A 12,500-nucleotide genomic window follows, 5' to 3' on the forward strand; every position below is an offset into this window, starting at 1 on the left:
CTGGACACCCCCATATACTCAGAGTGTGTGTAGATTGTTGTGCATGCCTATTTTTGGAGATATGATGCAAAACGACAATTAACCAGATAGCACAGGTACTTCACCTTTGAGGAGAACCTCATCCATATCTGAAACAAGTTTTCAGACGGTGTCAGTTCGGCCATGATTTAAAATAGGAGGATACAGCTCGTGTTATCCCTTCGTCTCATCATCACATTAACAGCTTCCGGCTTCTTGTGTCACAGGTGTTTATCGTCTTTGTTAAATGCTTCTCGATTGGCTCAAGGGAATCAGTGGTTTGTTTCAGTTGTTTTCATTGGCGATCATTTAAGTCTTAGGGGTAATTTCAAAATAAAGTGGAGAGGTAATATACTTGGGGAACATTTCAGAGTTAAAAAAAATATTTTAAAATATTATACTGTATATGTATTTACTGTATATAGTGCAAATGTGATATAACATTTTATAGAAGAATGATTGATTTTGATGAGTTTAAAAAACTACTTCAAAATAGTTACCGAAAGGTTGTCTACATTAATGCTAAATTTTGATAGTATATTCAATACATATGAAATGAAACAAAAAGAATGAAAGATAAACGATAAAAGAAACATTTACTTTTTTTATTCTTAGAAAAGATAAACGACATGATCTTTTGATTTATAGTTACCTTTATTGGGAAAACTTATATTTTAACACACACCCCTCCCTCAATAAAAACCTTAAACTTTGTGTCAATTTACTAATTTCACGTCATTAAAAACGACAGAAAATATTAAGAATAACTACATATTTCTATCCCTATAAAATTTATAACATTCAGGACCCACTGGGTGCCTTAAGGCGACCCCTAGACCCACCCACCCCCACCCCCAACTTTTATAATTCCTGGACTTGCCCATCTCTGGTAATTTTGACACACTTTCTCGAATGGTGACTAAGTGGCTGACTTTTTAAATACTGCGTGCTGTCTTCCCATGAATTTCTGATCTGTGCGTATCTAACTACCCTTTCGTGTAGAATGAACGTAAATTTCGACCTATTGTTTTTATTAATAAAAAAAAAATACGTTGCGTGAATTATTACATAACCATGCTAATTTGGAAACCAACGAAAAAACAAGAATTATATATTCCCTATCATTAGCACACGACACGTAACATCGTTAAGTTTCAAGAGGAGGGAACAGACGGGGACGTTGAATTCACACCACAACATTGTGTCTCTATAAATTCTTTGCAACGAAATGAAAAAATTACTATATAAATTTTAAAAAAACAAACAAAAGTTTTATTTCGCCCAAACTTCAAAATCCTAAATCGGAGGAGAGGTGTTGCAAGCAAAATCCAAACAAAGAGCATTTTTTAAATCCCATATATCAGAATCTTAAAAGGGGGGTGGGTGTCCTTCGTGCACTTCATCGGTTCAATTTTGCATTATTACCATTCGATACCACTATAGATAGAAAAGTGTGTGTGTTGGGGGGGGGGGGGGGGGGGCAATCACACAATATATCATACTATACATGTAAAAATAAATAACTTGGCATGTAAAGGTATAATGGAAAATTAACGTCTTCAGAAATAGGGGCCAGACCTGACTTCTTCTCCCCCCCCCCCCCCCCCCCCCCCCCCTTGGGTAAAGGGAATTTACATGGAAACTTCCTGACATATTGCAAATTCAAGTTTGTAATAATCATGGCCCCCAGGGGTAGGGTGGGGGGACCACAATAGAGGATCGAAGTTTTATATACGAATACATAGTGGGAATCTCTTGAACTAGGGCTTTCATATTTTGTATATTATACATTCCTTACGGCAAGACTTTTCATGTGATTTAATGGTGTTTGATCTTGTGACCTTGACCTGGAAGTTTGATCTAATTTTTATAAAATCTTACCTATTCAATATGTCTTAACTATCTAATGTAGAACTTTCGTATCTTGTATATAAATTTCTTATGACAAAACAGTTCATTTAATATCATGCCCTTTGATCTTGTGACCTTGAATTCTGAGTTTGACCTACCTTTAAGAAAACATAACCTATAAAGTATATCAGGAACATATTAGGTAGGGCTCTCATATTTTGTATAGAGATTCTTTATGACATTTTTATGGCATTGTGGTACAATGATGTTTGATCTTTTGGCCTTGGAGTTTGACCTACTTTTAAAAACTGACCTATTGAATATCTCCTAAAGTATTTAAGGTAATGCTTGCATATTTTGTATATAGATTCTTTGTGACAAGACATGGCTATACTTTGGTGTTGATTTTGAACAACGGCAGAGCGGAGGTGGCTCAAGTGAGCGATGTGGCCCATGGGTCTCTTACTAATACTGTAATAACTGGTTACAAGTAGGTAGCTAGGGGAACCAACACTTTTCCTGAAAGAGAGTTTGATATCTTTCTTTCAGTCTTTTTCTCTTTTAAAGACTTTATAAGAGAGATCTTTTAGTATTTTTCTTCTTTAATGTCTTTATGAGGGAGCACTGGCGCGGATTTAGAGGGGGCGTAGGGGGTCGCACCCCCACCCCCCAATTTTCAAAGTTTAGGTTACAAATCAGTGCGTACTATAAAAAGAGGGAAAATCAAATCATATCAATAATAATTGATTCTAAAAGGTGAATGTCAAAATACATAAAGTCCTTTCGGGAAACCCTGCGCAGTTTGTAAACGAATGTGATTGCATGTGACGTCAGTTTTTTTCCATGCTGAAAGTCTACAATGAAATGCCGATAAGTTATAGGCCTAATAGTCAATTCAAGAATATGTCAAAAACAAATAACAATAAATTAATATGTAACCCATTATACCTATCATACTTTATGTGAAATCAGTAAGCATTTTCCCTTTCATGCGCTATCACATCGATTCCTGCGTCGCAGCGACAACATGCTCGTTTCACCTGACAGACACTTTTATGAAGGTCTATGTCAAGGGTTAAAGATGATATACCATGTTTAATAACGTGGCTAAACTATTTAAATTTTCGTTTAGGTTTGCCCTGATGCACTACACGTCAGAGATAATGTAAGCGCGACATTATTATATGTAAATAAAAACACATTATATTAAAAAATATTGTTTTCTCCGTTTACAAGTTTGAGAAACAGGGACAAAGAAAATGTTGCCATACTGTAGAGGATCCTGGTGACGGAGTTGGGTTAGTTGGACGATATTTAATGGGGAGTTGGGACCGGTGCAAAATACAATAGGACACACATTTATTTTGCCTTACATACTGATAGGACTCCAACTTTTTATTTTCAACACTGATAGGACAGCTATATTTTTTTGGCAAATGTATCAATGAACAAAAAATATTATAAAGTATTTTAAACTTTTAATTCAACTATCTTACAAACAATAATATTGAATTGTATGCATGCTTTATTTCATGTCTCAAGTTGAATATACTAGAGACAATTTGGATTAAGGTAGACCTATACTCTGCCTTAAATGGACTCAATCATGAAAAAATTGCCTTTATAAGATAGATATATATTCCAGTAATAGATAAACATTGAAAAATAAATATGTCAACATGCTAATTTCATTGTTATTGCTTCTCAAAAGTAAGTACCCCATCCACATATAATCAGCATTAATGAAAATGTATTCCTCCTTCTTATTTTTCTTAATAATTATTATTTTTCCAAAACAAATGGGCTGTAATAAGCAACATAGACTATATACCCATTATTTAATGATATGTAATCATTTATTTTAAAAAATTTGAATAATTATTTTCATCCTGTACACTTTGTGAGCCCACACATGTTAAAAGAAATACTGTTGAAAATGCCATTTGATGTCAATATTGGTCTTTTCCTCCAATTTTTATGGACTAAACCTTGAATAAATTGTTTCTAATTTACAGATTATTATCTCAGAAAAGGGATTTGCGTAAGAAAATCATATGTTGACGCATCATTTTAAAAGCTATAAGCTCTATAACAAGTACTACCCCCCCCCCCAAATCTTGAATTATACATAATCATATTTTCATACGACATGTGAAATTTGAGTATATTTACAACATCGGATAATAATTTGAACTATGTTAAACTATAAGTATTTATGGCATGTCAAACGTTGCAATATTTGATCTTTTCCATTTGTATTGTATAATTTTCCATTTGTATTCTATATGTTCCATTTGCATTGTATAATTTTTCATTTGCATTGTATAATTTCCATTTGTATTGTATAATTTCCCATTTGTATTGTATAATTTTCCATTTGTATTCTATATTTTTTCATTTGTATTGTATAATTTTCCATTTGTATTCTATATTTTCCATTTGCATTGCATATTTGTATTGTATCCAGGAAATGTTTATTTTGATTTGTTACGAAGGATTTCATTAGTTAACGTCACTGATATACCACAAATGCACAGGCACTCGACGTTTTAAATATCTATAATAAAAAAAAAGTGTCTTCCTGTAAACTAATATATTGACAATATTATGTTTACAGGAAGACAATTTTTTTTTATTATAGATATTTAAAACGTCGAGTGCCTGTGCACAAATGTAGACGTGCTTAGCACACAGGGCCGTAGCAATGACGGTTCTTTATCGTGCCAACGCCTGTGCAGCGATACGGAATATCTGTTTTTAAGGTCATTACGGAAAAACCCGTGATTCTTACTTTTAAATGCCGAGTGTTTGGCAAAGGAGCAATCACTGTCTTGGTTTGATGCGGCAATGGCAGAAGCGGTTCTCGAACTCACGACCTCCCGCCCACAAACCAAGCGATATATCACTGAGCTACCGCGACCAGGTCCATGCAGGACTAGTTATTTTTAAAAATACGTAGCTAGCTCTAGTAATGGCGAATCCCCCCCCCCCCATCATTAAAAAATAAAAAATAGAACTGTCCAGAAAAGCATGCACATTTTTATTTAGTCAGAATTGAGTAGATTCGGGGGACCCCACCAATTGTTCACATCGAGTTTGATTTTTAAGTTATCGTTTATTGAATTTGGTACTACGCAAGATGTTGAAGAGGTAAAGTTCAGGAGCCACGTTTCGCAGGAATGTACCGTATTTACGCTAAGTGTAATGGTGTAACACCCCCCCCCCCCCCCCCCCATTAATTTATCGCTTTTATGCGTCTAATGAGATCAGCATATTCAAACTAGTCTCCTATTTAACCACTAGCTGATCTAGATAATTCTGAACGCAGTAAACTGCTGGATGTCTGGGGACTGCCTTAAGATCCCTAGTGTGGTCCAGTGCAAAGCCTTGGTGGAGGGAGGGGGGGGGGGAGGGGTGCAGGGAGAGGGCGAAGTCAGTGGCGGATTTAAGGGGGGCGCCCCCCCCCCCCCCTAAAATTTTCAAATTTAAGGTAAATCTTGGTATCTTGTTTAGAAAAATGTATTAAACGATAAAAGAAGCAATAATTTCTCCCATTCCCGGAGAAATAAATAACAAAATCTCTTGATTTCTTGAATTACTTTATTGAGAGAACTTAATTTTTCCACAAACCCTTAAAATTTGCGTCGTTTTACGAATTTCACTGTATTAAAAATGACATATTTCAAGCTCTATAAAATCTGTAAAATCCATGAGCTTCCGGGGGCTTCGCCCCCTGGACCCCCACCAGGGCTTCGTCCTGGACCCACTGGGGGCCGCCTTAAGGCGGCCCCCAGACCCCCTGTCTCATAAAGTGGCGCCCCCGTAACCGCAATTCCTTGATCCGTCCCTGAAGTCCCCTGAAACAAGTGCGTTCTGACAAAATAAAACGTGCATGCATGCTTTTTTCGACATCTCTATACAAAATATCATATTTGTGAAGGGGAAAAAGGGGGGAGGGGTGTCCCGGCGCAAGATTTCTCATTGCTAGCTACATGTATGTTCAACTAGTCCTTATATGGAACCGATCGCGGTAGTTAAGTGATATACCCTTTGGTTCGTAACCGTGAAGTCGCATGTTCGAGTTCTACTCGTGTCATTGCTGCATCAAACCTTAGACGTAAATATAGCTAATACTTTCCCATACGCATTGCTATTTAAAAGTGAGAATCACGGATCTTTCGAATAATGTGACCTTAAAAGCAGACACCCCGTGTTGCGACAGGCGTTGGCACGTTAAAGAACACCCACTGCTACGCCACTGTGAGCGTACACGTAGCATAGTAAGTCTATTTGTGGTACGTCACCTGCAGCTGGTGACGGCTAAATATAAGTGGGACCTAAACTAATGAAATCCTTCGTAACAAATCAAAATAAACAATCCCTCGTATGCAATACAAATGAAAGATTTTGCAATGCAAATGGAAATTATACAATACAAACGAAAAAATTATATAATACAAATGGAAAATATAGAATACAAATGGAAAATTATACAATACAAATGGAAAATATAGAATATAAATGGAAAATTATACAATACAAATGGAATTTATACAATGCAAATGAAAAATTATACAATGCAAATGGAAAATATAGAATACAAATGGAAAATTATACAATACAAATGGAAAAGATCAAATATTGCAACGTTTGACATGCCATAAAGTATTATAGATACGTGTGGTTTGCAATTAGATTTGACATTTTATCTGAAAACAAATCATTCTAGAAGATGGCATTCACAATGTGAATGTAAAACGAAAGTAACAAACTGAATTTTGATAGTTTTGCTATTATGATTAATGCATGTGTGTAATGTGTGTTCTATCTTTTATCATGGAATCATTTGTATGTACATAAATTGGATATACGTACATGTACACCACTTACGACGATCTATGTAGATGCAATCTCAATAAGGAACTACACTGTAATCGCATTATACAGATGCCGCCCCAATAATTTTGAAAAACAGGAGAGGGGATGAGGAAAAAATGACAAATTTATGACGGTCGGTGAAATAAAACAAATTATTTGCAGCCGTTCTTTGAAGCTTGCGCCGTTCGTTGAAGCTTGCGTCAATACCTGCAACATTGGAGCAGCGAACATAACTACGACATCTGTGGTCACTGGAGCAGCGAAATGTGAATTTTTATTTTTACACAAGCTTACCATGTATTTGTTCATGATAATTTGGATTCAACAGCTGCTTAGTTTTGAATTAGCAATTATTATGCTCGAGAATTTTTTACTCATATGGAGACGTTACCATTGCCGGTGAAGGGCTGCAAAACTTAGGCCCACAGGGGCTAAGCCCGTTTTGGGTCCGAACTCTGTGATACCATAAATATATATACACGGGGCCCCTGTTTTTGCGGTCTCATCCGAAGGACCGTCCCATTTAGTCGCCTCTTGCGACAAGCATGGGGTACTGAGGACCTACTTTAACCCGGATCCTCACAAAAGAAATATTATTATTATGATGCTGGTGGAAATATGAATTGGTCCCCCTTTCCCATCCGTCTCTCCAACTTTCTGATGCCCGCGTAATTCCATATGTTGAACATGGATCATTGTAAAACTTTTACATACATGAATAGTCAATGTATCTCACGGACGCCCTCATCTGCCAAAATGTTGTCTGTTCTCCAACCGATTTTTATCTAAAGCTTGAATCATCTTTAGCCCCCCCTTTTTTTTTTTAAAAATACATTGTACAAAATTTGACCGCAGCTGATAAGAACGCCTTGGAAGGAATTAATATCGGACAATCATAATATCGCCATGTAAGAAATCAAACTTATATCTTTGAAAAACAACATTTCGGAAAACGGACGCGTGGTTCCGCATTTACATTTGATTGTGACGTAGGCCGTGTATAGGTCGACTTTAAAATACTGAACCGTTGAAAAATTTTAATATTAAAACATGTAATTCAAAATCATAAAAGAACTATTCAGCTGTGAATGAAATCGCAAAAATTACATCTAAGTTTTACATGGAGTATGGATTTCAATCATGGAAATTATAAATAGTGTATCATGTTGGTCATAACTTGAAGGATACAGACCAGAATTTAACTAAAGTCTAAACACATCTTTAATAATTTGATAGTTTGCCAATACAACCTACCATTAGGTCAAATGCTGTCTGACTTGTTTCATACCGATTGTTAGGCCGTTCTTGATTACGGGTAATTCCGTTTACCTGATCAAGATATAGAGCTCACGCCGGGTGTGACCGGTCGACAGGGGATGATTACTCCTCACAGACACCTGATCCCACCTCTGGTATAACCAGGGGTCCGTTTATAGGAGTTATGAGATTGATTACTGTTCGTTATCTTCACCTTTCATAGAGAATACTGAGATGTGAAAAATACTTGTAAGTACATGCGACAGAAATTCTGTAAAACAGTAATTAAAAAATATGCAAATGTAGCACTTTAAACAACAATTTTTAAAACAACAACAAAACAATAATGAAAAGATGAAAATAGTGAAATTTGTAACTTCACCAGACAAATTACCGAACAAACATGACAAAGTATAAACAAAAGTTACTCAGGAGCTTGAATCCTTCAGCTGATATATATAACAATGAGGAGACAAAATTTTAAGTGATAATTATGAAGAACTCCAGAGATTTTTAAAATGAAGTAAAATTGTTGTTTAATCATACATATATACATGTATTTATTTATTAGAAAGGACACACCTTTTTATTACACCTCTAATATGGGACAGCAACTTTTTTGTATTCTTAGAAGATAGGACATAGGGATTTTAGAAATGGAAATATGGAATGCACCGGTCCCAACCCCCCAATAAATATCAAATTGACCGGTCCCTAATACACACGAATGTGATACACGTTCTATTCAGTGGTGTTATATAAGCCCAATAAGTGGACTTTTTGTTAATAGTACTGTATTTAAAACAATGTTCAAGTTCAGTGTAGCAAACAAGAAACAAATCAAAAAAATAATCCAGAGAGTATTGCAGCGTGTTTCCCGCTTACTGATATTGTGTGACGGAGTTTGGGTACTCGGGGATATAGGTATAAATAAGCATTATATCTTGCTCTAATATTGCACACACATAAATGAATAACTGTATTACTTGGAGATTCCGAGTTGATTATATTTTTTTTTCCAATGGAAATACTAGTACCCGGGTATGCGTTTCTTGAGAATTGTGTATATATATCCCTTGGTTTAATTGTTTGCAGCCCCCCCCCCCCCTCTCTCTCTCTCCCCAAATTCATGCATCAGTTTCTTATTGGCTATTATGATTTTAAACAAATCTATACTTCTTATTTCAAAAACGAGAAACATCTGTTGAGACAAGAGGTTTAACATGTGATGAATTTAAGGGTTGTGTGTTGGGGGATTCAAATCCAAGAAATACCAATAGATGAACTCAAATCACAGCTCAATGACGAGCAGATGAGTTTGACCAGAATTTTTTTTACTGATGATAAATTTTGCCTCGTTTGAGTAGTGTGTTTCTGTTTGTAAGAGGGGATGTAACTTCACCTATGAAGGCTAGTTATATGGTTAAATTTTACTCTTAAAATCACTAAATTTCAGGAGCTTCCGTGGGCCCCCTGCCTCTGGAAAAAATTCCACGCCCCCCTACCAGAATTCCTAGATCCGCCCCTGGAGAGGGGGTGTATAACATGTCTTTTAGATCTACTGAGAGTAAGCATGTTTGGAATTCCCTCTGTTTTCAATAAAGAAGAAAATGACGTGAAATTCACGGGATAGCGTGGGGGGGGGGGGGGGGGGGATCTACAGTATATATGTGCTTAAATAATGAATGTGTGACGTATATATATATATATATATATATATATATATATAAAGCACAAACAAACAATTATAACACCCAACCTTACGTTTACCCCTATAGGACCTAAACGATACATGTGATAATCAATTAATTAATACATAAAGCACTAAATAATCACAACTAGGTACTGAAAATTTTCGCCCCAGCCCGGGGTCGAACCAGAGACGTACGGCACCCACCGCCTAGCAAGATTGTCAAACCAGTACGTAGTCCACTCGGCCACAACGACTTCCCTTGGCCGAGTGGACTTACGCACCGGGCTGGGGCGAAAATTTTCAGTACCTAGTTGTGATTATTTAGTGCTTTATATATATATATAACACACCCAGATGCATAACACATCCACCCCCACCCCTGCAATAACCAGAGCAAATGCATGTCTTCAAATATGTCTATGATGTATCGTACGGGGATATTTGTTTGCAATGAAATATGTAAACTTACTTAAGCTACATGCGCACCATTTCGCAATCAATGTGTAAATTTACTTAAGCTACTTGTACGATCTCGCAATTAGTATGATAAATAATTTATATGTTACATACATACACAGACATGACAAGTATGAACTCGTCATGTTAATGAACAACTTGTTCTCGGTCGGAGAGAGAGAGAGAGAGAGAGAGAGAGAGAGAGAGAGAGAGAGAGAGAGAGAGAGAGAGAGAGGGAGGGAGAGAGAGGAGAGAGAGAAAAGAGATTCTTTCTTTCTCTTCAGTTTCTACATGGTGGACTTGCTAAAATCCCTATTTTATTATATTTTTAGAACAAAGCAAACTTAAAAAAAAAAAAAAAAAGGAAAAGAAAAAACACGAGCAAATCTACCTTTATGAGAGAGAGTTTGATATATTTCTATCAGTCTTTCTCTCTTTTAAAGTATTTATGAGAGAGAGAGAGAGAGAGAGAGAGAGAGAGAGAGAGAGAGAGAGGCCTTTCTTTCAATATATATATATATATATATATATATATATATAGAGAGAGAGAGAGAGAGAGAGAGAGAGAGAGAGAAAGTTTAGTCTTTATGAGAGAGAGAGTTTTAGTACTTTCTTTCAGTCTTTTTCTCTTTTACACACACACACACACACACACAGAGAGAGAGAGAGAGAGAGAGAGAGAGAGAGAGAGAGAGAGAGAGAAGAAGCAGATGAGGAGCTAATTTTATTTATTTTAATCAGATTATGTTAAAGTCTATACACCACAGATCTCCCATTGAATGTTTACGACAGAGGGTTGACATTTGACAGATAGGTGTGTATCCGTACGTTAAGATCGATGAACTGAGAAATTTTATTTCATAATGCACAATTAAATTCAACACCAGGATATTCGACTGTAAGGAAATTTATAATTCAACTATAGACCACAGATTGATGTCAACAAAATCAATCAAACGAACTTTCACAGAGAAAGCTACCTGGTTAATTCTAAAGACGTTTATAAATATCAGCGATAGATTAAAAAAAGGGAGGGGGCGGGGGGGGGGGGGGGGGGCTAAAAAAAATGGAATGAATTAATTGCATGGATTTAATTTCTTCTGTTAACAGCTGTTAATTTAAATCATAATCCATTCAGAGTTTATATTGTGATTTACGAATGGTGAAAAGTCGCCTTTTAAAAAAGTTATTGTTCTTAACCTACATGTATGAGAGAGAGAGAGAGAGAGAGAGAGAGAGAGAGAGAGAGAGAGAGAGAGAGAGCGAGAGAGAGAGAGAGAGAGATTAGATAGAGATAGATAGATGGAGGGATAGAGATAGATAGATAGATAGATAGATAGATAGATAGATAGATAGATAGATATATGATAGATAGATAGATAGATAGATAGATAGATAGATAGATAGATAGATAGATTGATTGATAGATAGATGTAAAATCTTTCTCTACAATGGCCCTCGGAAGGCAGTGCACACGATGGAAATTAAAAAACCTACGGTTGACAGGGACATTATCACGACACACATGCAAAAAAGAATGCCAAACCTGCGACATTTTGTATTTCTGCCACACCAGCGCATAGCACTCATCCGAGGGTTGGACTTGCACTAAAAAAATTTAATGATATATACTTTTGGTTATATATTGTTTCTTGAAATAAATACAGTTCAAACTAATAACACATGTATGTAACATAAATATGTAAGTATATGAACTCCTTTTCCATACAAGTTCACTAAAATTAATTATTTGTCAATTAATTAATTAATCATAGGATACAAAATTTTATGGACATATAATATATGTATCATAGTAAATTCCACGAAATTAATATTAATTACTAGTTTGATTTTGAACATTAAAAGGGGGTGGGGGTCAAAACGTCATGTGCCCGTGAAACAACCCTCCCCCAAACGAACGCGTGGACCCAAAACCTCAACATGATTATATCATGAACGTCACGTAGGCTATCCTTGATCCGCCAGCCAAATATTTCCTGTTTCTTACACTGATTTTGATTGGTAAATTTTCAGGACTACAACCAATGATATTGTTTTTCTTTTACGCCTAGGGTAATTTCACAGTGTCATGGCGGACAAGGGTAAGTGAAAAACAAATGAAAAATATATATTAGATTATTTCTATTGAAATCAAGTAATTATTGATATGATATTGTGACAGTAAAGATGCTGAACAAAGATTGTTTGCTATTTATCTAGGAAAAGAGCATACACTGGTCACAAGACCTCTTAGTTTAGTTATAAATATGAACTGATAAATATTCATAAATTTTGATAACTTTGTTTTGAATGTGTGTCATAGTGTGAGTCACTAAACTGTATTTCC

General features: G+C 35.8%; 2 protein-coding genes across 5 annotated transcripts in view; one reads left to right on the plus strand and one right to left on the minus strand.

Annotated features, from left to right (window-relative positions):
* LOC125679017 (neurobeachin-like protein 1) overlaps positions 1–254 on the minus strand; it is an 84,977-nt gene extending 84,723 nt beyond the window's left edge. For 2 of the 4 annotated variants that reach the window (XM_056153692.1, XM_048917889.2), the window contains exon 1: positions 105–242. In XM_056153692.1, coding sequence (XP_056009667.1) covers positions 105–164 — 60 coding nt within the window. In that variant the 5' untranslated portion in view covers positions 165–242. Of the gene's footprint in view, positions 1–104 lie in introns of all 4 variants that reach the window. The other 2 variants (XM_048917887.2, XM_048917888.2) reach the window with 2 other exon arrangements.
* Positions 255–12,242: 11,988 nt separating this feature from the next.
* The window catches only part of LOC125679852 (trafficking kinesin-binding protein 1-like), a 34,920-nt gene continuing 34,662 nt past the window's right edge, over positions 12,243–12,500 (plus strand). Inside the window, exon 1 of the mRNA XM_048919308.2 lies at positions 12,243–12,255. Within this exon, the coding sequence (XP_048775265.2) occupies positions 12,243–12,255 (13 nt within the window). The remainder of the gene's footprint in view (positions 12,256–12,500) is intronic.

This window comes from Ostrea edulis, chromosome 2 (genome assembly GCF_947568905.1).
Source record: "Ostrea edulis chromosome 2, xbOstEdul1.1, whole genome shotgun sequence".
In the NCBI taxonomy this organism is placed as follows: Eukaryota; Metazoa; Mollusca; class Bivalvia; order Ostreida; family Ostreidae; genus Ostrea; species Ostrea edulis.